Source organism: Stigmatopora nigra, chromosome 18, assembly GCF_051989575.1.
Source record: "Stigmatopora nigra isolate UIUO_SnigA chromosome 18, RoL_Snig_1.1, whole genome shotgun sequence".
Classification (NCBI taxonomy): Eukaryota; Metazoa; Chordata; class Actinopteri; order Syngnathiformes; family Syngnathidae; genus Stigmatopora; species Stigmatopora nigra.
The window spans coordinates 11,010,644-11,036,355 of record NC_135525.1 but is presented as its reverse complement, the minus strand read 5'-3'; the positions used below and the strand labels follow the sequence as shown (position 1 = coordinate 11,036,355).

At 39.2% G+C, this 25,712-nt stretch overlaps 3 protein-coding genes and 1 long non-coding RNA gene across 7 annotated transcripts in view; 2 read left to right on the top strand and 2 right to left on the bottom strand.

The window, feature by feature from the left end:
- LOC144211796 (uncharacterized) overlaps positions 1-2,347 on the bottom strand; it is a 99,825-nt gene extending 97,478 nt beyond the window's left edge. The window contains exons 1-2 of the long non-coding RNA XR_013329660.1: positions 2,138-2,347; positions 1,516-1,656 (exon numbers count right to left, since the gene is read on the bottom strand). This is a non-coding gene — a long non-coding RNA (uncharacterized LOC144211796). The remainder of the gene's footprint in view (positions 1-1,515; positions 1,657-2,137) is intronic.
- Positions 2,348-4,680: 2,333 nt separating this feature from the next.
- LOC144212090 (uncharacterized) lies at positions 4,681-6,675 on the top strand. Its single transcript, XM_077739723.1, has 6 exons — positions 4,681-4,825; positions 5,088-5,231; positions 5,309-5,449; positions 5,523-5,625; positions 5,864-6,017; positions 6,099-6,675. The coding sequence occupies exons 1-6, from the start codon at positions 4,806-4,808 to the stop codon at positions 6,332-6,334; spliced, it is 798 nt and encodes a 265-aa protein (XP_077595849.1). The 5' UTR covers positions 4,681-4,805; the 3' UTR covers positions 6,335-6,675.
- A 1-nt stretch (position 6,676) lies between these two features.
- On the bottom strand, positions 6,677-9,435 carry lcmt1 (leucine carboxyl methyltransferase 1). The gene is made up of 11 exons (XM_077739722.1): positions 8,915-9,435; positions 8,747-8,838; positions 8,563-8,684; positions 8,405-8,481; positions 8,243-8,304; positions 8,068-8,170; positions 7,845-7,965; positions 7,676-7,777; positions 7,508-7,599; positions 6,999-7,096; positions 6,677-6,914 (listed from the first exon to the last, which is right to left on the bottom strand). Exons 1-11 carry the CDS (start codon positions 8,998-9,000, stop codon positions 6,892-6,894), a joined length of 978 nt encoding a protein of 325 aa, XP_077595848.1. The 5' UTR covers positions 9,001-9,435; the 3' UTR covers positions 6,677-6,891.
- A 362-nt stretch (positions 9,436-9,797) lies between these two features.
- On the top strand, positions 9,798-25,012 carry arhgap17a (Rho GTPase activating protein 17a). Of its 4 annotated transcripts, XM_077739019.1 has the most exons (21): positions 9,798-10,421; positions 14,708-14,747; positions 17,185-17,289; positions 17,499-17,531; positions 17,924-18,000; positions 18,234-18,345; positions 18,456-18,532; positions 18,976-19,093; positions 19,579-19,647; positions 19,728-19,809; positions 19,894-20,021; positions 20,885-20,996; positions 21,060-21,141; positions 21,214-21,294; positions 21,360-21,473; positions 21,559-21,650; positions 21,727-21,877; positions 22,073-22,282; positions 22,607-22,704; positions 22,874-23,329; positions 23,526-25,012. In XM_077739019.1, exons 1-21 carry the CDS (start codon positions 10,369-10,371, stop codon positions 23,645-23,647), a joined length of 2,412 nt encoding a protein of 803 aa, XP_077595145.1. In that variant the 5' UTR covers positions 9,798-10,368; the 3' UTR covers positions 23,648-25,012. The 4 variants fall into 4 exon arrangements, with proteins under 4 accessions (XP_077595145.1, XP_077595146.1, XP_077595148.1 ...); XM_077739020.1 differs by lacking the exon at positions 17,499-17,531; XM_077739022.1 differs by lacking the exon at positions 22,073-22,282.
- The last annotated feature ends 700 nt before the right edge of the window (positions 25,013-25,712 follow it).

Here is a 25,712-nt window from a genome sequence, read left to right as displayed (position 1 = left end):
CATCCGAGAAGGCAATGCGAGGGCGAAACGTGGAAAATTAAATCACGCGTGCACTCCAATTAAGTGGTCGGACCTCCTACTCAGCGGACTATTGATTCTAACAACCGTATCCGTGACCGCCACCTTTTGTGGGAACAGCTGTCGACGTGAGGAGTCCGACAAGCATGCCCGAGCCGCTTCCTCCCATGCCTCCCATGCGCATCTATAAGGGATCGTGTCAATCTATGCACTCCCACCCCCAAGGAATAGTCTATAAATAAACTGAGGCTGACAGGAGAGCAAAAGCAGAAAAAAATGAGTTGAACAGGTTGTAGCATGTTCATGAAATTACTCTCAAACCAATTAAATATTGACGTTTTACACGTTTTCCCATATATTTTAACCCCTGTTCTAGTTACAATGCAAGAATGTTGACACTGACGTTATCAGTCAGATTTACAAACACGAGTACTCACCTTATATTTGAATATGAGGTTAAAACATTATACATATACACATAAAAAATATCACTCATGTGTCATGTGAACAAATGGTATGAATAGTTGTATATGTGAATTGGAATGTCTTATTGAGCTTTCTATTAAGGGCCTGGGGTGATTTGTGTCATGTTCTTGTGTATATTTTGCTGCATATTATATCATTCATTGCTTTTATTTATTTTTACATGTGTAATAATTGGACGGGCAATATGTGACTGTCAAAGTATTTCTACCATTTGTATTAGTGTGCCTTGTTTTGTTTTTGTTTGTTTTTTTAGATTGGGAGGGGCGAGGGTGCCCATTGATGGACCTTATTGTAATCTATAAATTGTTTGTTTTTTCAGATTGGGAGGGGCGAGGATGCCCATCCATGCCCCTTATCGTAATGTATGTGTTGTTTGTTTTTTTAGATTGGGAGGGGCGAGGGTGCCCATTGATGCACCTTATTGTAATGTCTGTGTTGTTTGTTTTTTTAGATTGGGAGGGGCGAGAATGCACATTGATGCACCTTATTGTAATGTATGTGTTGTTTGTTTTTTTAGATTGGGAGGGGCAAGGATGCCCGTTGATGCAACTTATTGTAATTTCTGTGTTGTTTTTGTTTGTTTTTTTAGATTGGGAGGGGCAGAGGTGCCCATTGATGCACCTTATGGGAATTTCTGTGTCATTTGTTTTGTTTTTTTCTGAGGGAGGGGTCTTATTCCTAATGATATGCCTAATAGTAATTTATGTGGTTATTTTGTTTTGTATTATATTTGCTGTGTTGTTTGTTTTGTTATTTTCAGGGGGTATTCCTCGTGATATTCAATATTGTATTTGATGTGTTGTCTGGGGGGTTTTCTGGGGATGGGGGATGCTCGTGATGGGGCTTATTGCATTTGATGATGATTGTTTTTTGTTTCAAAAAAGCACAAACAATGGAGACTTACCTTTTCAAAAAAGGACAATGGGGACTTACCTTTTCATTGGAAACATTTGCAATTTGTACTCCACACAGTTATCACACAAAAAAGCACGTTAATGTAAAATGTCCTACCTTTGCCTGTAAATGACATCCATATGTTGTTTCCTTTTGCGCTTTGATTTTGCAAGTTTTTGCCTTTTTTGCGCTTTGATTTGGAAAGTCTCACTTTTTGAAATTTGTCATTGATCCATTTTGTTTTCATATGTCTTCAGCCTTGGGAAATATGAAGAAAAAATATTAACAAATGCAGAAGTGACTGGAAACAATCTTTGAGTACTCACCTTAAATTTAAATCTCAGGATAAAACATTACCCTTTGTAGGTAACCACAAGTTACATTTGCAAAAAAAAATGTTAGTTTCCAACTGTGCAACAATGTTTTTCATGTCTTATCTCAACACAAGCAACCAAATAATAATAGTTCTTCTAGTGAATTGGAATATCATATTGAGATATCCAACATGGAGTTTGGGTGTATTTTGCTGGATATTATACAGTGGGACTCATTACTTTTGTTCATTTTCCCTGGCTTGGACGGTTAACAGTGTTGTTTTATACTGTGTATGTGACCGATTATTTTCTAAATCACAAACAATGAGTACTCATCTATTAATTGCAAATATCTTCGATTTGTATTATTTGTATTCTACACAGTAAGCACAGAAAAAAAAGCACCTTAATTTAAACAGGCCTACCTTTACTTCTCAATGGCGATCGTATGTTTTTCCATTTATGCCTTGATTTGGCAAATATTTGGCTTTTTGGTGCATCAATTTTGAAAGTCTCTCTTTTTGAAAGCCATCCATCATCCGATTTGTTCCCATATGTCTCCTCCAATCTAGGAAAATAAGAAAAATAACATATTAAGAGACGTAGAACTTACTTGAACGGCGTGCACCAGAATAATGAACTTTTTTTGACCCAAACATCTGTACATTATTGATTGCATTGATATCATTAGCGACCCCTACCGCGAGGCGGATAAAGTGCTTCTTTATCAACAATTGAATACCATATTACGAAAATACAGTTATAAATTTTATAAATCTACTAAACCTTGAAAAAAAACATTTGTTGATGTAGTATTTGTACTTGTTGCCCACTTTTTGAATAGTTTAATTTAATTTCAGTACTTTATTTATTATTTTTTATCAGGCAGAAACTTGTCACTTTTTAGGTTGGACACATTTTTGTGGAGCTGCTGCAGGAATTTTGAACTCATTTTCTGCGCCAGCATTGCAAGCTCATCACATCAATTATTAATTTATGTGCACGCTACAATAAATTCACAGTTGCTTATGTATTATGTAAATCAACACATGGACATGAGTGTGTAAAATGGCTATTTGGAACAGCATGTTTATCTGACATCATCATCTTTTATTTTTATTTTTTTAACAGATTTCAAATTTACCATGAATTGATTCATGAGATTCCACAATATAATAAAAAAAATATACCCTATTTTCCTGCCATTATTCTTTTTGTGACTTACCTCCATACGCAATTTTAATTTTCCATTTATAACTGCTGCTATGGATTATTGAGAATTTTTTTTTAACAAAGTGGGTGTGCTATTGAAAGAAGCTAAACCTAAAGAGAGAAAAAAAAATCAATGAAATAAAAATAGAGCTGAGAGGGAAGCCAACAAAGTACAACCTTAAAGCTCCATTGTTTTTTAATGGATTTCTCCCAGCGTTTTCCTGCTTATCGACGTCGGTCATCTTTTTGTTTTCACTCTTGAAACAGAAAATTGACAGCGAGCTGACCTTTGACATTCCCACAGTCAAAGGATTCTTTCTAGACGTGGATGAAAAAAAAAATACACTAACCATATAAAGTTTTTATATGGATTTGTATCGTTTTCTGATGTCAAATATCTCCCGAGTGTTGATGTTTCCTCTTTTTATGAAGGATTTTATGCACACTGAGTCATAAATCACATCAATTGGCATTAAACAATGCGTCGACATGTCACCGTGACGACCAAAATTAGAATATACACATATTCACAGCGCTCAAATCGGTAAACATTCACACAAATGTGCTTGCGTAGGAATGTGCTCATATTAGTGTGTAGGAAGGTGTGGCTAGAGTCACCAAATGGCAAAATAAAAAGATGATTTAATAAATAAATAAAAAACTGCAGTGGGAAATGACTTCAATTATAAGAATGATGATGATCAGAATTGGGTAAATAAAAAAATGTATTAGTATAATGGTGGATGAGTGGTTAGCGTGTCTGTGTTGTTTGTTTTTTTAGATTGGGAGGGGCGACGATGTCCATTAATGCACCTTATTGTAATGTCTATGTTGTTTGTTTTTTTAGATTGGGAGGGGCGAGTAAAAGTGGAAGAGATACATCAAAAAACCTAAAGTTAGCATTTCCGATAACGAAATATCACGGTGACATTTCCCCATTTTTCATCTCCCCTTCATCCTTTATCTGAAGGCCAATCATAAATTCGCAACAACGTTATTCATGAAAAAAATATCATCTGCAATAAAGTGAAAATAACTGTAACGCCACACTCAATTTGATCCAAACGAGCCACTCACGTAGAAGATAAAAAATCAAATACTATTCATGTGAACACTTTGACACAAAATGGCTGTTTTTAGTAGGCCGTATCGGGTTATACTTTCTTCCAACTTGGATGAAGGTGTTTTTATTTCTTTTAGTAATCAAATTCCCGACTACCTCCCAGCAAATGATGACGGGGAGTGCTTTGTAGTGACTCATCCTCCTGCTCTACCGCCTCAGTCTCATTTTGGACATCAATGCGGCAAGCTCACCGTTCATCTTGCAAGGAACCATCTGTCTTTTTTTAATCTATTCTACCAAAACAACTATTTATTTTTTTCCCCCATTTTACAAGACAGCTGACTCACAGGCTTTTAAATAAGATGGAATTCCAACAAAGTGACCAGATGGTGATAAGAGCGAGTTGCATTAAAAAGTCTGACTTCCCATTTTTCCATATAAAAAGATGGAGTAATCTAATTGGTTGCCTCTAACGTTATAATCAGACACAATCGGAGGGGCAACATCTTAATAAATCACTCCATTTGCTATGAATGTGTAAGAAATATACAAATTTTATTGTTGTATCCTTGCATGGGTTTTCTCTGGGTACTCCAGTTTCTAAGCAAATGGTGTGCTAAATTGCCATTAGCTTGACTGGTGGTGTCCTCATTACCTGTGATTGGCTGGCCACCAATTCAGGGGAGTCTCCAGTCTCTTAACTGACGTCATCAGCATGCGACTTTTATTGTTGGCGCATAATAAATGTGACTAATTACTGCTTTATTATTACTTTGATCGTCGTTGAAAAGTATACAGGCTACTTTACTAATATCAAAATGGGTAATGATGTACAAACGTGAGTACAAAAATATTAATAGATTATAGGATTTATTGAATAATAATTTCATTTTATATATTATTCTTTCAAAATTAATGATTTCTTTCATATTGTGTTTTCTATGTTACCCTTCCTTTCTGATTCTCAAAAGGATTTTTTTATCCATGATCATATTTTTTACTTCATTGTTGTACATTTTCAAGTGTAATAGCCTGAGTGATTAAAATATGCACTTGACAATTTTGCTATGAGAAGATGAACGCAATTGTTGTCCATACAGAGTGTCTTCACCAGCAAAAAAGGAGGATGACACAAGAAAACTAGTCATGAAACGCAAATCTGGATCCCCAAAAGATGGCCTTGAAAAAGATGAAAGCAAAACAAAGAGCCAAACACGACGCAGTGCTTCCAAAGGGAGAAGCAGGTTATAAAACTCTTTATTTTGGAAAGATTAAGGTGATCACCATGGTTACCAACATATTGTCCTTTTTTTTCTCTCAGTTCCAGCTCCAGTAGCGGCTCGGGTTCAAACTCCAGCTCATCCACAAGCTCCTCCGGTTCATCTAGTTCTCCTTCGTCCTCCTCATCGTCTTCACCGAGCCCCGATCGCCATAAGCATAATAGACGACGTTCTTCCTCAAAGTACAAAATACCCCATTTTTTCACAAACAAAGTTTTTTCATCTAAATATTTTGGACTGTTGTACCGAGTACAGGTCCAAATTGATCAAGAAAGATGATCGGGAACCACGACGGAGGAGTCCTGCGCCTAAACCCACCAAAGTCTGCCTTGGCCAGCTCACAAAAAACGTCATCAAGGTGAATGTTATACATATATTTTCAATTAACAATTTTTAAAAGTGACATTTATGTCACTAAAGAATGTTTAAGAGTGACAAATGATGTCACAAAGCCAAGGATGAAATAACTAAGCATCCCCAAAAATGACAACACTCCCAAAAAAAAAAAATCAGTAAGACAGAGGTCAACTTTGACATAAAAAAAATAATAATAATTTGTATTTGGATAACAAAAGAACTCATTTTTCTTCCCAAAGGATCATCTCCAGGAGATCTTCTCCATCTACGGCAAAATCAAGATGATTGACATGCCCATGAACCGCGTCCATCCTCACCTATCCAAAGGCTACGCCTACATTGAGTTCGAAACCCACGAGGAAGCCAAGAAAGCCCTCAAACACATGGACGGAGGTACATAGTCTTGTATAAAAAAATAAAATAAACAGCCTAAGCCACCAAATTCAAAGCATCACTACATTTCTCCCTTTTTAGGACAAATTGATGGTCGGGAGATCACAGTGACCGCCGTCCTTACCCCTACAATACGCCCCTTACCCATGAGGGCAACCCCTCCCCGAAGGATGCCGCCTCCCCCTCCAATATGGCTGCGTTCCCCAACTCGAGCGAGAAGACGGTCACCGAGGCGACGTTCCCCGGTCCGCGGGAGGTCTCGATCTGTCGTCCGTCGGCGCCACCGATCTCGCTCGAGTTCCAACTCCTCTCGCTAGCGTCCTCAAGAATGTACAAATTCAATTTAGTTTTTTGGGAGAAATGTGCTTTTGTATCGCGCCTTCAACTCATTTTTGCCATCGACCTAAAGCACTTTTGGTACTATTACATTTCCCGGTCCAATTATTGAATCCAAGATAGTTTTTTCTTGAAATCAAAAGCGAGCTGAGCGTGTGGTATTGCACTTATAAAACACCTAAAATATTTTTTTAGTCAACAGTTGTATTCAGTCATGACAGCCTGTTTTTTTTCCAATTTTGTCAGACCATCTTGACCTGAAAAAACCTTATTAAAAATATTTCCAAGTGTCATTATGTAAATAAATGGACAATTAAGAACAGTACAGTCTACCATGTGATCATTTATTAAAAGAGGAGTGAGAAATTGATGAATAAATAAAAGTTAATTGGCACATATTTTCTTTTTTTTTTGTTTAAAAAGTGAATTATCGTTGTTTTCTGATGACAAGAACGAAAACCTCCAAAATGTGATTCGTAGATTGGTATTACTTCATTTTTTAATTCATTTCAAGCACGTCCACTGATGGAGGAATTTGTCAGAACGCCAACTGCGACAAGCCTGAAAATATAAAATGGAGGAAAAAATTAGTTGTTGAATAGTTCCAGAATAAACGGTAAGATGATATACATAGTGTGTCCTTACCAAGACGGTGCTTGTCCTTGACGGCCCAGCAAATGCTGTAGTGTTGAAGGAGTTGCTGCAAGAGCTCCTTCTCGTCAAGGAATTCCAGTCGCTCGATTCTGCAATCACGTTAAATGATTCAAATCTATTTCCTAGTCTTTAAATTTGAATATTACATTTTGTAGAAACCTATGAAATTGAATTAGGCTTTGAATATTGTGTTCAAATATCATTTGAAATGGTAAAACCAAGTAACATTGATGTATTACACAATTTTGTTACTTTTGATTTTTACTGGTAAACATGGACTACTAAATGTTGTAAAAACCTATTCAATTGAATTTAACTTTGTATATTGTGTACATATATTTTGAAAAAAAATGTGTAACACTTTTTTGGGGGTGAAAGGGTTTTGTTTCAGTCTAAAGTTAATTATCAATGTTTCTTGACCAATAAAACTACCGAGATAAGTGTGTCTTATCTCCAGCCATTGTCATAATTCCCCTTTTTCCCAAAAGTGCGCCCCCTACCTTGCCACATCGTCTTGAGGAAGCATACTGTAGACCGTCATCATATCCAGGGCGCTAGCATGATCCCAGCCGCCCCTGAGAAATCGTTCCTTCTGCAAAAAAAATAATAAATATAAAACATGTAATGCTTTCAGACCCCTTTTTAAAAACCCAAAACTCCAAGACTACCTGAGAGTCCAAAGACCGGCACGCCTCGACTCCGGCTAGCGTGCATTGACGTCGTTGCAAGTTTTCAATCATCACCTGGCCAAAACGGTCGCACATGTTGACCTGGCGAGCACAAACCGGTTAATTTTATTGACCTGAATCGTAATCCAAGATGGCGTGTGGTGCTCACCTGTTCGTAGTTGATAAACATGGCGGTGTGGAAGGTATCCGCGGCCCAACGGACTAAATTGGAGGACTGAGAAGTCGTCATGTAGACCAGCACGCACTCTGAAAGCAGCAATGTAGGCAACCTTGAACACAGGATAACGCACGGTTTATGGTTTATCTGGCAACCAATGGAGATGCTCTATCTCAGGGAATAGAGTTGAAACCCACATTTTATTTTGACATACTCTGGGTTAAGATGGAACTTTTTCAGCGTTTCGTCCAAAGTGGCCACGTCGCGGAGGTCGGCGCCTATGATGCAATATCGGTCTGAGTCGAGGCTGTGGGCGTCTGAGGAAATATTAAATGTTGAAAAATTAAATAGATAATAAGTGACAGGACAGTCATGACTTAAAAGTTTACCTAGTAGCAAGGAATCTGTTGAATGGGTTTCGATAATTGGCTTGGATAAGTGCGGTTTTGTCCTAGTTGGAGAAAAAAAAAAATTTCACTGCCCTTTAGACCCCTAATCCTTTTTTTTTATTACAAATATAGATAAACATTAAAATGGCATGCATATCTTACTTAATGTAATGTATTTTCCTGGCCACAACAGTAGGAAAGTCCACTTCAAAATACTTCTTGGGCAAGAGGCCTTCATCCTGTTAAAAAACAGACACTGTAATTACACATCTTTTAATATGATGGATCATTTTACAGTTTTTGGTAAACAAACAACATACCCTGAGTCTCCAGAAGGCCGTGTCCAGCCCGGCACCTAAATTGATTAATTGACAGGAACGATCTGTTTTCCTTATGAAGGCATCAATGAGATGATTGACACCTTTAACACGACCATAATAACCTGCCAGATGACATGACATGATAAATATAGACTCTGAATAAATCAAATTTCTCAATTTTTACCTCTATTAATTTCAGGGGCTTTACGCTCTCCAACAGATCTCACAAAATATTGGATGTAAGGGTCTACCCAGTAGTTTTTACTGACGGCGAACCTAGAAAATGTGTATCATTCAACATTATGAAATCATATTAATGAGCTATTTGCGTGTTTACATGCAGAATATTCACCTTTTGCACGCCGTGGCATCATCACACGTTGATCGAACTGCTTCATCAGAAGTGTCAGTGTCGGTGAAGGTGTGCCGAGATGCCATGGAAGATCTTAAAAGTGAAGTTTATGGAGTTAAATACTCAATTTTACCATTTCACTGTAGCCGATGGTATTGCCCTGCAAGAAGCTAGCCACCAAGCAAGATACTATATGTTGACGTGACGATCAAAATTAAATGTAAATCAGCAAACTCGTGAAATAACATAACGTGTTCACCGTTTAAACTAGAACGTGTTTAATGAGAGTTAACAAGAAATTTATGTTGATTATTGGGTTTGTAAAGGGTCCTAAGGGTAGCAATAGATATCACGTTTTCATGGCTAGATGTCTAAAGATGAAGTCAGTGGTGGCCATTTTGCATCTATGTTGGTTCGCTTTATCGAACGATGTACAACATTGCCTTCAATTTATGATATCTACGACTATAACGGTAAGGTTTGGATAGGAAGTAAACATGCACTTCTTCTTCTTTGTCAATATATTAGGTGCATTTTCGCCACACACGGACAACCTCCTGACCTCCGCCCCTTACTATGTTGCAATACTATTAATATTGAGTTAAAATTGAATTAAATAAATAGAAACTGTACAACAAAGTCACATGATGATCCATTAAGAACCATTCAACTTTAGATGACCACATGTGCACAAAAACAACAACAAACAAAGAGAAAACATCATTATACATAATAAATAATCAATAGCAAATAATAATATGGCAAAAATAATAAATCAATTAAAATATATATATGATTTTAGGCCAGTGAGAGATGTTTAATGAAACAGAACATGTGAAATGTGTAAATAAAGTTTGAAGTATGGCCACTAAAGAATGTTTGAAATGTCTTTGCAGGAAATGTGCAAGATGATAGAGTGACGTTCTTTTCTCTCTCGCTCTCTAGATCGCTCTCTCTCGCTCGATCTCTCGCTTTCTCTCTCGCTGGGTGTCTCTCTTTCCACTCATTTAGCCTTAGTTCACTCTCTCTTGTATGCCGAGAGAAAGCGGCGCTCGGGATTATCCGACTCCCGACACGGCTAACCCAGCGTTAGCAAGTCGGCCAACGGGCGTCAGCAACTAAACGCCGAATCGGGGCATCATCGTCCGATCCCCGGCGACGAGTGATGAAAGCCCCCCGGAGCCGCTAAAAGTGGGCAAACATCGCAAAAAAACAAGTTGCCGGATCATGCCTTGGCGACTCTTTGGAGATCTTTCCACTCGGAATCGGCTAATTTAAAAGCTAGCAGCAAACAACTATTAGTTAATTGGCTTTAGGTTGAAATGGCTGGCGCATGTTTTTCTCTGTGGTAGGGACAGTTGGGAAAGTTAAACACGGGATTTTGATGACGATCCAAAGTCAGCATTTTTTTTAAAGTGTAAACTTCGGAGGACTCGACTGGATCGGAAGCGAAAATGAAGAAGCAGTTTAATCGCATGAAACAGCTCGCCAATCAAACCGTTGGAAGGCAAGTATATACAGCAATGTGTCTTGTTTATTCCGGAATAAAATTGCCACGATCTGCTCTATTCTGGATTTTTTTTATGCGATGATCACTTTAACTCATGACTTTTTTTTTTCACAAAGTCTGCCAAATGAGGATCACATGAACGAAGAGGAGTGCTGTCTTTTATATAGTCATATTTTGCTTTTCAGAAATGGGTTTAAAACTGGAATTCTTTCAAAGTCAGGATTTGGCAACCCTGGGAGCCTAAATAATTCATATTCTTAACTTCATATTCTTAAAAAAAAAACATGAAAATGTCTGCTCTTGACACTTTTAAAAGTACAAAAAGTCTCAAAATGATTATAACAACATTGGTATGTGGATGATAATCAATGAGTATCAAAGTATATAAATTGAAAAGTGATTTTAATTGGAAAAATATATGATTAAAATTGTCCTAGAGGTTGCAATAATGTTATTGGTGGGATCTGGCCTAACATTTTTATCTTACAGGTTAGTGGGGAGCCATAGATGGCTTGTGAGCCATAACTTCTGGGCGCATACTATGAAATGAGTAGACGAGTCATAATTTTGAGGTTTGGGGTTCGATTTGGCGCCAGTGTGGATGGTCATGGTTTTGTTTGGGGTTTTCTTGTAAGTTTTGGATTCCTTCCACATTCCAAAAACATGCAGAGCAAAAATTCTGAAAAACTTTGGTTGGGAATGTGTGTGTGTGTGTATGTTTATCTCCAATGTTCCTATTGATTGCCACTCAAGCACTTTCGTGTTTGTGATTACATCTTGCCGTCAGTTCCCATGACGTCCTGCTGAGAAATCTGACATATGCTGGTTATTTTACTAGCAAATCCTCTAACAAATACTAAAAAATCCATTGCTGCGATACTTGTATGGCTTTTCTGTTGTGCTTGTTTTGAAAGAATTCAAAAGATTTGCCTCTTGGCTTCTTTGACTGTGACGTTTATAGACCAAGAAGTAGCATGACAGTATTAAACAGGCTTTTAAAAGTGCTGATTTGCATAAAAAGGCTGCTTTAATTTGAGTATACAAAGTAAAACTATTTAAAATTGCATCAGGATGAGAAGTTTGTGCCAAATTTATCATGTGATAGGATCCCTGAGGGGTGGGTAAATAATAAAAATACAAATAAAATGGTAATTTGCCAAGCTCAAAAGAGTTTTCTCTGGCTATTATGTCTATAAAGTAGGATGACTTTCATGTTGGACACTAAAGTAGTCAAAGTCATGATTAATGGTTACTTTGAAACTGATTAATCGATTAATTTGCTTTTATTTTTCAGAATTTGTCAATAAGTATCTTAAAAACTGGTGCAGCTGCTAAACTCGTACCCTAAAAGAGCCGTAAAGGAAATCTGAAAGAATGATAATGTGGAAAGCAGACATGGTTTTGTATATTCAAAAGAATGAAGTGTGTTTTTGGGGCTCCTATGTCAGTGTTTTTTGGATCTGTCCAAGCATGCAGCAAATTTGGGCTTGAAGGTGGCGCCCGTCTCGACCGGGTTCCTGCGATTGTGCCAAGGCGGAATGCGAGGTCCGGCGTGCGGCCGTTGAGAGGAAATCTCGTCTTGTGCTGGTTTTGCAAACAGGAAACTGCCTTGACGTTACTTTCTAGTCAGAGAGACTCGAGAGCTGGCGAGATTGATGGCCGAGTGGAAGTCCAGCGCTGTGTCGTCCATACACGAGAGTGCTTATTTCAGTTGGGCTTGCGAGAGCGAACTCTTTGGCCTCGTATGGGATTGTGACTGGAAGTTTGGTCGCCGGTCAAATGGTGACAGAGAGTTTACTGTTGAAACCAGCTCTCAAAATTATATTCATGAGAGTTTATTATCTAAATATCTACTGTTTTCAACAGTACTTTGATATTAAACAGTACTTAGATATTAAACAGTACTTGGATATTAAACACTACTTAGATATTAAACAATACTGAGATATTAAACAGTACTCAGATATTAAACTACTTACATATTAAACTACTTACATATTAAACTACTTACATATTAAACTACTTACATATTAAACTACTTAAATATTAAACAGTACTTAGATATTGAACTACTTACATATTAAACAGTACTTAGATATTAAACAGTACTTAGATATTACCAGTACTTGGATATTAAACACTACTTAGATATTAAATTATCTCTCTTAGATATTAAATTGTCTTTCATGAATATAATTTTGAGAGATTTTTTTGAGGTACTACAATGGCTGTCGGTGAGTTACTCACCCCAAACATGGCGTCCATCTAAAGTGCATTCTATACTGTTACATTTTTTTAATCCTATCCAAAACTACAGTGAGCTCATGGTGACCCAATCGGAAATAGTCATTGTCGATAGGGCGTCTTCCTCCTGACAAAATGTGACATTTAAATGAATAATAAAATGTTTTTTCAGGGTGTCACCAGACAGCCCTGGGAACAAGAAGGCGTGGCATCTTTTGATTGGATTCCAAGACAATTAAAATGGGAGAGTTCTTCAACCACAAATGCTTTGTCGTCATTCAAAATTTGAAAGTCTGGAAACATGGAACAATTTTTGACCTGCCATGGTTGAACCAACCTAGGAGAGGACTGGAGTACCCAGAGAAAACCCACATAGGCATGGGGAGAACATGCAAAACCATTGGGAATTGAATTTTGAATCATTTTCAATTGGAGAACCATTTTTTAAAAACTTTTCCCCAACAAAACCAATTAGCAACTCCTTTCCAAAGTCTTTTATTTTGAAAATGTTCCTCAGGCAATTGAAAACATGAATCATACGTATACACATTGTCACATTATAGAAAACCATTTCACTGACCCGTAAGTCCATTTGCCGTTGCACAAAAAACAATTAGCGTCGTAGCCACGCCACACAAGTCGATAGTTAGACGGCTTGCTCGCAAAGTCACTCAATTATTCTCCCAGGCCTTTCATCCGGGTCCAGTATCCATTACTGGATGCCGCAAGCTGCCAACTGTTGTAAACAGAAAGCTAACAGAAGCTCGATTGTGCTTCCGGTGGCGGTGTTCTCTTACACTTTGATCGTCAATTGCCATGGTTACCCTTCCCAACTGACGGTGTTCACCGATTGAATTCATACACTTGCTAATTCAACATATATTTGTTGTTGTTGTTGTTTGATAAAATGAAACATCTCCCTCCCATAAAAAGCCACTTCAACTCCAACACGACCTATAATTTAACTTTTTGTTGATTATTCTTTCGTTGGTGCGACTTATAGTCCGAAAATACGGTACAATAGCCTTTTTGTATCGCACAATGACGAAAAATTGGCTTTACATGACTTGAGTTTGTAACCCTTCGCCGTTATTTGTATTTCTTTCCATGAAAGCCTCAAACTATCGTTTCTGTCTGTCCGTCTGTGTCAGTCTAACTGTTTTTTGCCTCCATGTTTATAATGGAAAACAGCTGTTCTGCGCTTTGGTGAGGTTACTATAGTTCAACGTGAACACGGTGTGTGAGCCAGAATTCATTCAACTCTCCTGTTACCGAATTGTAAGGTGTCATTATGTTAAAAGAGAGAAAGTGGTCATAAAACGATGCAATGGAATTAGTAAACATGCTTTGTTTGGGTTAATAACTCATTTATCTATCTTATGGAACTCTTATCTTCCATAGAAAATCCAATCTGACAAGTTATTTTTTTAAATTATTAATTGTTTTTTTTTAATGGGCCCTGATGAATTTGAACTCTTCACTTGATAATAACAGTAATAGACCAGATTTCCACTATCAAAACAGTCCAAAATTCAGCACCAGGTCTTGGTTTTCCCACAACTGCTTAAATTATGACGACCAAACATTGCTAAATCAGCATTACACAAGAGTTGGGAGTCTTAAGATAAGAGTCATTTTGTTCAGCTACATAGTAACAGGTCCAACTGGTAAGCGACCCATTAATAGGAAAGCTTTTAAAAAACAAACATTAGTTATTCTCCTTTTAAGTGAATTTAATCTGTCTGACCTCGACTATTAGTCGACTAATGATAGACTGAAACTGAACTCCCTACTTGAACCAGTGCCATGCGTTCTCATTAGTATTTGATTAAATATCTGGAAACGTATTTTAATATTATTTTATCTCCAGCACAACTTGTGTTATCTTTGTACCAGATAACATTTGTGTGGAGTTCAAGTTCAGTTTGGGAAACTGACATTTCCAAATCCCGCCCCCTATTTTTACATTCTTACAAATAAAGGTGAAGTATCTTGTTTGTCAATGCCGCTGATCATTTGTTTTTCTTTCTTACCCACAGAGCAGAGAAAACCGAAGTCCTCAGCGATGACCTTTTACAGGTAAACCATTAATCGGACCAAGTAGAGCTGGGACCAGTTTAGGGAAAGACTGCATCTGTTGGGGATTGGACACCAATCTCAATGGTTTTGTCCCTGAAAATGCAGATAAACGGACTTCTTAGTAGCACTTCAATGTAAAAACACATATTTCCATGGAGCATAATTGCTTTAAATTGATTATCACGTGATTATCCACTAAAATGTACTCCCCCAAAATACCAATTTACTAAATGACATTACTATAATAATAAATATTATATCTTAAATGAAATCAAGTAGTTGTTAAACACCCCTGGCCTATTTGCAGTCTACATTTCTTGTGAAATCCAGATACAAAAGAGTTTGTGAAAGTCTTCTGCAATAACAAAAATCTGAGCCAGTGTCACTATCAATGTGACAGTTGTGTAAACCAATCTTTCCGCACATTAACACTCCGGATTGTGTCTTTCCTCTGTCGCTATCTTGAGGAAGAAGGTGGGGCTGATGCCAAATAATGGCTGCTCAGCAAAGACATTCCAGACATGAATTTTCTTTGTCCGCAACTGGGTGTTGTCTTTGCTGCCAAAAACAGTGTGTTTGTTGACTTAGCTTTTTACAAAACAACAAGTCTCAGTACAGTATGTATAGTTTTTGTTGTTGTTTTTGCAAAAGACGACTAAACCCAACACAAGAAGTTCTCACCCAAGAGTATGTAAACATATTAAAGCAGTATTAGTCGTAAACATGTCTAGAGTTCATAAAATAGCCAAAATTCTCAATGAGAGTTACATGGGAATGTATTAGTTTAAGTATTGTTTAGCTTGGCAAGAGTACTTGTGTTTCCTTGACCATTGCAGGGTGAAGTTTCCTTGCCCTAAGTGTTCTGGGATTAGCACTCAAAGATGGATAATGGCTGGAATTTAAGCAAAGTTCTAGGTTTTTTTAGGTTCTTTTCAGACATTTTCTCAATAACCCCAACAAACTGGCTTATTTGCTACTCTTAGTATACCCAAATTTGCTTGATTGCAATCTTATACAGTAGCAAACAACTTTTGCTACCCTTTTTTACCCCAAAAAACTAACTAAAGTCAACATTTCAACTCCTCACTCTGTGAGTCATGATTGTATTTGATTTTTTTTAGAATTCAGTCCAAAGTTTCCGTACCTTTCTCTTAGTAACCAGTAAACAAACACAGTCAACGGGATAGGCACCTTCTTTGTCTTAATCCAAGTCTGGGATTCCCTGGCATATAATACGTCACTAGATCGTCAAACCTGGTGAAACACGCCCTGCCCTTACTCACTCATAACAGGAGTTGTGTTATGGTGTCCTGTATCCTGTTTTGAAAGGGAAACTATTTCCTACTGAACACTTGAAATCCACTCATTTTTTCCCTTACTCGGACTCCAACGGAAAAGGAATCTCCCTCTCGGGTTTTTTTGGTGCCAGGTCCTAAGCAAACTCCATATGGGCAAAATGACAAAGGCATGTTTAGGGAATTGGGGTGGAACCCAGCTGTTTTGGGAATGCCGGGGGCCGCCGGGGGTCACCAGTGACGTAAGAGCGCCAGAACTGTGGGAGGCAAAAATGGACATAGTGGGGGGGACGGCTTATGTAGGCGGATATCTGCTGTGGAATTTTCACTCTGTTCTGTTTTTGGAACACAATTGTCTGGTATTTGGTTGATGCTCCCTAACTGCCCCCTGACCCCGCCCCCTTGACTCCGTCAGTGTACAGCCCGCCCTCCGAATTTTGATGTTCTGGTGTTGTGCATTGTCTCAACCCGGCCGGCTTTTGTTTTCCTTCTGGCAAAGCGTTTTCCATTTCCTTTTGTTAGCTTCTGGCGTTGTGCAAAAATATGCGGGTAATGCCGCCGTGTACATTGTTGACGCTGGGCGTCCCCGGGTTCAAGCACCTGGCATCACAAGGACGGCAAACGACTTCCACTTGGCTTTGAACCAAAATAGCTCTGAGTCTCATCTTTGACCGACTCGTCAATGGCCGTATTATATCTCCAAGACAGAGTGGATCTGTGTCAGGGTGCCGGAGACAGGAGAAAGCCTGTATAACCCCGATGACTTTCGAACACTTGCAAACTAACGTCTCGGCCATTTTTTGTGTAACGGTCCAGTGACCATTGCCATGGAAACATGCTTTAAAGATAACATCCCGTTTTTATTCTGTGAGGATCGTTCTCCTTATCAATTATGGTTGAACTCTGAACTTCTCACAAAACTACTGCTGATGAAATTTTGCTAAACTAGCCACTTTTTTATAGACAACAGCGCCCAACGACACAAAAAAACTCATAAAAGTAGAGCCAGGCGATAAAACGAGAACAATACTTATCGTGAAGTAATTTCTGTCAACAATGATTGATATTAAACACAACATTTTTATAATTTCAACTGCAATTACAGCACCTTGACTTTAATATTTTAATAATTTGTTTCATAGATCGAGCGACGGATGGAGTTGGTCCGTGTGGTGTCCCATAACACACACAAGAAAATGGTGTCATGCCTCCAGGGACACATTGGCGCCGATGCTGAGAAAAGACATGTAAGTCAACCCAACAATTGCCCAAAAATGTCTACCCGATAACATATTCGATCGAAAAAGTATTCATATAAAACTAAATGCTGATGTCAGGGTTTGAGCTCCAAGCCAATGTTTTAAATCGCACTATAAACACTGTGAATTAGCCAATGTCAGTAGACCTGATGAATCTTTTGTGTCTTCTACCCCACACAACCCAACATGCACCACAGTCTGTACCACGTCTCTATACAGGAAATGGTCAGGTAATACAAGAAAAATAACTATTTCACCCTTGGCCTGTTGTAAAGCACTTGTTCTATCCTATCTCCTCTTTACATTCGCTAACACTCGTGAAACCGTGCATGACTGTCCGGGTAGTAGATTAGAATGTTGGGTGCGTACGTTACTTAACATTTCATAACTTGCCTGGTTTCAAGAATATTACATTTGGTAGATTCACTTCACCTGGTCATGTTTGTATCCCATTTGTCTTCAACTTTTCCTCCTCTTTGTGTATGAACTTTTGCTCACTCAATGGAAATTCTTGCCGAGATTTCCATTGGCCTCGGGCTTTACAACAAGAACACAGAACGTTCCTTCGTTTAAAGCCAAGTAGTTGGAAACTAATCGTAGTTTGCGTCTGCATTTTTGTCAGAAAAAGCTTCCTCTAACGGCCTTGTCGCAAGCCATGGTGGAAGGTGGAAACCAGCTGGGTGAAGAATCATTAATAGGGTGAGTTTGTCAATGGTTGACATTTCGTTTTCAGACATTGGATTTAGTTGGTGAGAATGAAAACCGAAAGGCACAAAAACAGGATGTGAAATGGACATCATTATGAAAGTCGTTTGTCTGGAAATAATGAGGAAGAGTGCCAATATTGACCAATATTGACTCATTCTCTAGTGGATGTGAAATTTTTTGCAAACACTTTCACGAAAATACCAACGGCCATTTTGCGTTGACAGGAAGATGATGGAAGTGTGTGGGGATGCTGAAAGCCGCCTGGCATCGGAGCTGATGCTGCATGAACTACAGATCGAGAAAGATGTACTGGATCCTCTCAGCCAATTGGCAGAGGTCAGAAAACTGTGTTTTGTAAGGTTGAAATTTGGGGAGGCAACTTGCTAATTTGGGTTCAGCTTCTAATATAATTTTATTCTGAACATGCACTTTTTTGCTTCTTCTAGGTTGACATACCCAATATCCTAAAACAGCGGAAACAGTTGGCCAAATTAGTCCTGGACTACGATTCTGCCAGAGCAAGGTCTGTTTGCTTATGGTTTAAAATAAGTCTGTGTTTATTAGCCATGTTAAAATCAGACCAGTCTCATCATGGTTGAATACTATCTGACCTTTAGAACCTCTAGACCACTGAGGGACTGTGTGGTAACCTCAGTCTCAGTCTACAGAAGGTCCACATCTTTTGGACTAGGTCTACAATGTCTTCCGTGTCTGTCTTGCTACTGCAACCAATACATTTCCAGACTACAGAATGAAATAAAGTTCTAATCTAATCTAACCTATGTAAAAATGCCCTGTTTACAAATATTACATGATGTTCTGATACTATCATTAGTTTCAAATGAGAAATATAGTCATACACTCGGAAGACATTTTTGAACTGGAGTTTCATTCAAGATCTCATTGTGTATATACTTCTATATTGGATTAGATTGGATAACTTTATTTGTTTGTGTCCAAACTCAGATGGTTGCAGGCGACCAAGTCAATAATCTCAGGAACAAACACACAAGCACTGACAGCCAAAGCTGATCTTCTCAAGGAGGAGGTGGACGAGGCTATGAACAAAATGGAACTTTGCAAGGTATCAAAAACCACACGTGTGCAAAAACAAAGTGCTTCGTCTTCTTCGTCACCCGCACTTTCCACCCATTGGCTTCATAATCGCGGGTGGGCGTCTCATGTTGCATTCTTACAACGCATAGATCGAGTGACTCTTGAACGAATACGCAGACTGGCGGAGTTTTATAGCCTAAGGGCCTGTGAAAAAGTTACGACAGCAACCAGCGAACATTCCAAGCCGTTTGGGGCTGACGCACGCGGATGTCTAAAAACAAAATATGCCTTGTCAGCACCAGTTTGTCTGGAACTGTTGAAATTTGGTCATTGGCGCCTTTTTAGCACGGGGATTCATGTCGGCTTTTCTGCGTGTTTCCCCTACCGTCATTTTGAGGATTTATGACTCGCATGGTGGTGTTACCGCACACTAAACTGATGATGAACTGTTTTCTGGATTTCTCGTAAAGTTATGCTAGGCTAACATGTCCTGGCTTGTTACTTTTCCAACAGGATCAACTTGCAGCAGACATGTACAGTTTCTTCTCCAAAGAAGGAGATTACGCCTGCTATTTCTTGACAGTGAGTGCGGCCCGCAAAATGGCGTTTGCAATCCTACGGGAATTCCTGAAGCATTCTCGTCTCATTTTCTTGTCTTGCAGCTTCTGGAAGCTCAAGCCGAATACCATAGAAAATCTCTTACGTTATTGGAGGGTGTCTTGCCAAATATCCAAGCCCAGCAAGGTAAAGGGTTCTGGGGGAATTCATGTTCTGAATGGCAAGTCGAAGGAATCGTCATGTCAAAAGTCTTTGACATTTTGTGCTCAGATTCTTGGATTGAGAAGCCCGCCTTTGGCACTGCGCTGGAGGAACACCTGAAAAGAAGTGGGAGGGAGATCGCCCTGCCCATTGAGGCATGTGTCATGATGCTATTAGAGACTGGCATGAAGGAAGAGGTAAGGGAAGCCAAAGTATTAGAAAATGTTATGTTGCAATTACAGTAGTACCTAGTTTATTGGGGTGGATAAGATCCGAGACTTGGCGCAATCGGTAAATAACAGCGATGTAAAGACAGTGGTTTTAGAGTATCTATTTAATATTATTTGGACTTTTAGACTCTCTTACTTAAATCCACAAGGTAGATAGACACTATCAGGTAAATCCTCTCCAATTGTGGAAGCCAAAGTGTTGGTAATGTTAGAAAATGTTATGTTGTAATTACAGTAATACCTCGTTTATTGTGGTTAATAGTTTTCAAGACTTGCCGCAATAGGTAAATAAAGACAGTGTTTTCAGAGTATCTATTTAATATTATTTAGAGTTTTAAAACCCTATAAGTACTCTTATTTAACTCTGTATTTGCTATTTGCCAGTGTGGCAACATCATCTCCCCATCCATTAGCTTACACATGGCAGCGCCTTGTTTTTGTTTTGAGATGATTCTGCTGTCCTTGTGGTTTGAAGACAGAGAATGACTTGGCATCTTCTCCAAACCAGACAGCTCACCAGTTTTGTTTTGCCGCCTCAAGACTCAGCTCATTAAAAGCCACACGGAGCCACGGTCTCCATTAACCATTCCGCGAACTGACAGCGAGCTGAAAATAACTCCTTCTCATTGGTTGGCACGGTTGAGCGGATACTTCAAGTGTAAACAGGGGAAACATTTACGCAATTTGTGATGGATGAAAAGACGGTGACTCTTTAAAACATTTTTAGAATACAATAGAGCAGGTCATTAATCACGTTTCTGGCCGAGACTCTGTTTGTCTTGTTCGATATATCTTGGGCGAGATGCCATCATTTGTCCTTGTCTCATCAGGGTTTGTTCAGAATCGCAGCCGGGGCGTCCAAGCTAAAGAAACTCAAAGCGGCGTTGGACTGTTCCACCTCACAATTGGAGGAGTTCTACTCTGACCCTCACGCCGTCGCCGGTATGACTTCCGATTTCGGACTTTTCGTTGACATAACGGAAAGCTAAACTACTGCGATTTCAGGGGCGCTGAAGTCGTACCTGAGGGAACTTCCAGAACCTTTAATGACTCACCAGCTTTATGATGAATGGACGCAAGCATGCAGGTTGGTTTCTGTTTAAACAGATATAAGACAAGACAAAAAACTGGTGTAAATGATTGGATTTGATTGCTTCAGTTTAACAGATCAAGACAAACGTCTTCAGGCTCTGTGGATCGTCTGCGATAAGCTACCAAAGAACAACAAAAGCAACCTGAGGTAATCATTCTAACAATTCCAAACTAAGCACAGTGTCCGATTGTAACTGACGTTGTCTTTCGTAGATACCTGGTCAAGTTCCTGGCGAAATTGGCTCAGGATAGTGAGGTCAACAAAATGACTCCTAGCAACATTGCCATTGTTCTTGGACCAAATCTGCTGTGGGCCAAAACTGAAGGGTAAGAACCCTATCATCATTTTTGCTTATTTATTTCATCAGATCATTCCCTTCCACTCCAACTTTTCTATACCAATTTCCCTCAGGAGTTTGGCAGAAATGGCCGCTGCTACATCTGTACACGTAGTGGCCATCATAGAACCCATCATCCAGCACGCCGACTGGTTCTTCCCTGAAGGTAAGCACACATTTTCACTCCATGGTTAGCTTAAACGGCAAGTTGGACCTCACCTTAACCATTTCCCATCTCGCAGATGTAGACTTCAACGTATCAGGCATGTTCGCAATGCCCGTCCCGTCCTCCAACCACAACTCAAGTCACCAGGATTACGATAGCGGCACCATCGAGAGGAAGCGACCGGGAAGTCTAGTGGGACCAGAGTCGGACGCCAACCGCAAAGACAGGTAAACGCATCTCATTATCTTGACGGCTTCCGTCTAGTCCACTTGGCTTTTGATTTTTGCTTCCCAATCGCTGTACTAACCGGTGCCCTGGATTTAATCTCATGATTCTTTGTCTGGGTGTCACGTTTCTGATCAATCTCGTGGTCTTCTCTGTTTATCTCCTTGACTTCGTCACCTCCACCACCGACACGGTAGTACCTCTAACAACAGCACCCTCCGTAGAGGCAGTACTACTTTAGGTAGAAAGCAGCACACCTCACCCGCCTACCAGCCCCCTTTGCCCCCCGTGGAGGTTTCGGTGCAGGTCGATCCCCAGCCGCAAGAGAGTCCCAATAGCTTGGCGCAGGGTCTGGCCACCCTGGCTGCCGCGCAACAGCTTCTTGCGCAGCACACGGACGAGCTCAGGTAAGAGCAGCTCTGTCCTCCCCCGAGAAATGGACCTGCATGCTCTAACAAGTTGATCAAAATGCTCAATTTGTACTCACAAAGGCAAAGTAACTAAACCCTTGGTGTGCATGGGTTTTTGGCACTGACTCTGTGTCTACTCAATTCAAATGTAGAGAGATAATACAACAAGATAGGTACAGATAAAACTACAACAGGGTTATAGGTTTTTTCAGTAGACCTTGCTTGAATTTGGGGCTGTTCTCAGGTCACTTTGTGGGAATTTCGGACATTTAAAAAGAGCAGAAGCATGACGATTCCTTTACTTATTTTACCCTGGTCAAGCAACCCAAAGCTGCGTGACCCCTCGGCTGCACCGACCCCCCACCTCCAGCGAAATGGTTCTGGCGCAGGAAGCCAGACTGCAGGCCAGATGAGTAGAGGTGAGTCTACCAACCGTCATAAAGTCACCAGCTGACTAGCATATTATAGAATGTATATATTAGGCACTTAACAATGTAAAGGTATGAGTAGACTCGTACGTTATTGTCAGGTGGTGCGATGCGCTAACAATTTGAAAAGTATTAAATTCCTCCCAAATTAATTTTTCAGTGTTGAAGAAACAGGCCCCTGCTCCACCCAAACCCCTCAACCCTTTAGCCCAGCCCCTGAGCCCGCCTCCAAGGCCCCCATCAAGCCACTCCCCCACCTCCCCGGCGTCCCCCGTCTCTCAGCATTACAGCACTCCCCGGCGCCACTCCAGCAACCAACCACCCATCCAAGCCCCTAGTCACCCACCCCCGGAGCCGCCGACCCAAACGGCTTCTTCCCCAAGTCAACACGGCGGCGAATCGGCCGATCCCTCGCCCCCGGAGTCCCCTTCGCCGCCGGACAGTCCGCCGCCGCCCACCACTCCCGCCTCCCCGTCGCCCTATCAGAGCGGCTCGCTCCCCAGGCCACGCCCTGTCCCCAAACCCAGGAATAGGCCCAGCATACCTCCGCCACCACAGCCCGCCAACGTACCCGGAGACGCCAATGGGATCTGCGCTACCGCTTTCAAGATGATGGGTGAGTTTGTTTGAGCAGACTTCGAGCCTCTAGGGGTGTCCAAACTTTTTTTTTCTGAGTACCACTTTGTCCAGTTTCCTACATTGATGTCATGTTTTGAGCCCTGACCTAATGTTTACATTCCCAGCTCCAGGTACTGTTTAGTATTTTTATCATTTGATGCGGGCTGTGACTAATCCTGCTATCTTCTATTTAGATCCGGGCATGTCCTTCAAAGGACTGAGTCGCGCTCTAGTACCGGAACTCAACGTGGACCAGCAGACGGAACCAACGCTTCCCAAAGACTGCGAGCTGGACAGCGAGAGCACCGTCCTATAAGGGAGGCCCACTTCTTTTCTTACTCTTTCATTCAATCATTAATTTTTTTTCTTTCCTTAAAGACGTACTTGTGCCGTTCTTCCGCCATTTTGGGTCTTTTGACCAAGCACCCATGCCAAAATACATCGTCTTAAGTCATGCCAAAATGACGGGAAATAATAAGCAAATGAAAAATTGAAGATGAGTTGAAACGTTAAAAATGGCCCTTCTTTAAAATATGAAATGACAAATAGTGTCTTTTTCAGAAACTTCCGAGCAATGACTGCAGGTTTCCAGTCATCTCGAATCCATATTTTTCATATTTTTTCCCTTTCTTTCGCTTTTATATTTATTTACCTCCCACATTTAAACACACACACACACATTTCTTAAGACTCGAAACACTCGTTAGAGTCGCTACATGTAAATAAAGCCTTAATAGAATAAAAGCATTTTGATTTACTGTATAGAACGGGAAGCCTTTTTTAGTAGCATTTGGCCATTAGCATCCATCACCGGTTTATACAAAAATACAATTTGTTCTCACTATACTATGACAAATGTGAGCGTGTTGATTTATTCTCACTTTAGTGGACAAATTGTTTATTTGTATTTGACTTTAAACTGGAGATGAAGCCAATCTACTCAATGCTAAAAAAATTTTATGACTAAAAACTGCTCTTTTTTACGACTGCAGTATTTTGGGTGTTTCAGGGATGATGTCATAGGAAAGCGCGGCATAGCAGAAAGGTCGACTTTTTAAACATTTCGCGAGTAGCCGGGTCGGCCGCCATTTTTCTTGCCTTTCTTCGGGTGTGATGAATGTAAAGTGGAAGGATTTTTTTATTTTCCTCTTTTAAAAAAATGCCTCTTTTTCTCAAGCTAATATTGCACAGGCCATGAATCCTTTTTTTCTTTGTTATTTAAATAAAAAAATGGATCCCCACTGAGCTGAGGACTCACAAAAACAACAAAAACCTCGGTAGTGACGTGCGGGAGAAATATTTGATTAATGCGGAGGTCCTGTTCCCAGAGAACAACCACACAAAATGGTACCGATGGTAAAAGAAGTTTTGGATGATGCAGTTTTCCTGGAAATATGTGACCCCTAAAATACCCCAAGACAATCAAATGCCCCCGCCATTTGCCCACTCTACTCATGTCACTCAATGCCTTATACACCCTGTGAAAAGCCACACACACTCCTTCCCTGCAAATCAAGAGACCAAGAAATGCCATTAAGCCAGATTTGATGAAACTGCGTTTTGAAGCTCCATAGTTTTTGTATGTTTGTGGTATGCTGAGCTGATATGTGGAATAAGGTATCTTATATGAATGCTTGGTTATACATGCTTTCCAAAGAAAATAAAGTGTATGAAGAACTATTTTTTATTGCCTGTGCTGATTTTTTTGTGGAGGCTTTACTGTAGTATTTCCTAAAGAGTCACATTTTGATATTTATGTATGTGTAAGTATGTGTATATGTGTGTATTTATACATTTGTATACATATGTATATGCATATGTCTATGTATGTGTATATATTTTTTTCTATAATGTAATACTACTAATGGGCTTAAGGACAGTTTTTTCCCACAGCCATCAGGACTCTGAACTTGCGGTAGCACGGCACACAATCCCTTCTGTGTAATAACGTTGAGCGGTGATCTGACTCCTACTGGATGACTGTAAGTGATACTTTTTTTTTCTTTGTTGACATCTATATATACATATATGTATGTATACATACATATATGTATGTATACATACATATATGTATGTATGTATGTATATATATATATATATATATATATATATATATATATATATATATATATATATATATATATATATATATATATATATATATATATATATATATATATATATATATATATATATATATATATATATATATATATATATATATAAATATATATATATAAATATATATATATAAATATATATATATATATATATATATATATATATATATATATATATATATATATATATATATATATATATATATATATATATATATAAATATATATATATAAATATATATATATATATATATAAATATA

Bases quoted from the DNA above. Each gene is read 5' to 3' on its own strand.
- LOC144212090 (XM_077739723.1), top strand. From the start codon at position 4,806: ATGGGTAATGATGTACAAAC. The intron at 5,232-5,308 runs GTTATAAAACTC...TTTTTCTCTCAG, and splicing joins GCTTCCAAAGGGAGAAGCAG to TTCCAGCTCCAGTAGCGGCT. The intron at 5,450-5,522 runs GTACAAAATACC...TACCGAGTACAG, and splicing joins AGACGACGTTCTTCCTCAAA to GTCCAAATTGATCAAGAAAG.
- lcmt1 (XM_077739722.1), bottom strand. From the start codon at position 9,000: ATGGCATCTCGGCACACCTTCACCGACACTGACACTTCTGATGAAGCA. The intron at 8,482-8,562 runs GTATGTTGTTTG...GTTTTTTAACAG, and splicing joins CGGCCTTCTGGAGACTCAGG to GATGAAGGCCTCTTGCCCAA. The intron at 7,600-7,675 runs GTAGTCTTGGAG...TTTTTTTTGCAG, and splicing joins GCCGGTCTTTGGACTCTCAG to AAGGAACGATTTCTCAGGGG.
- arhgap17a (XM_077739019.1), top strand. From the start codon at position 10,369: ATGAAGAAGCAGTTTAATCGCATGAAACAGCTCGCCAATCAAACCGTT. The intron at 17,532-17,923 runs GTAATACAAGAA...CATTTTTGTCAG, and splicing joins TCTATACAGGAAATGGTCAG to AAAAAGCTTCCTCTAACGGC. The intron at 19,648-19,727 runs GTGAGTGCGGCC...CTTGTCTTGCAG, and splicing joins ACGCCTGCTATTTCTTGACA to CTTCTGGAAGCTCAAGCCGA.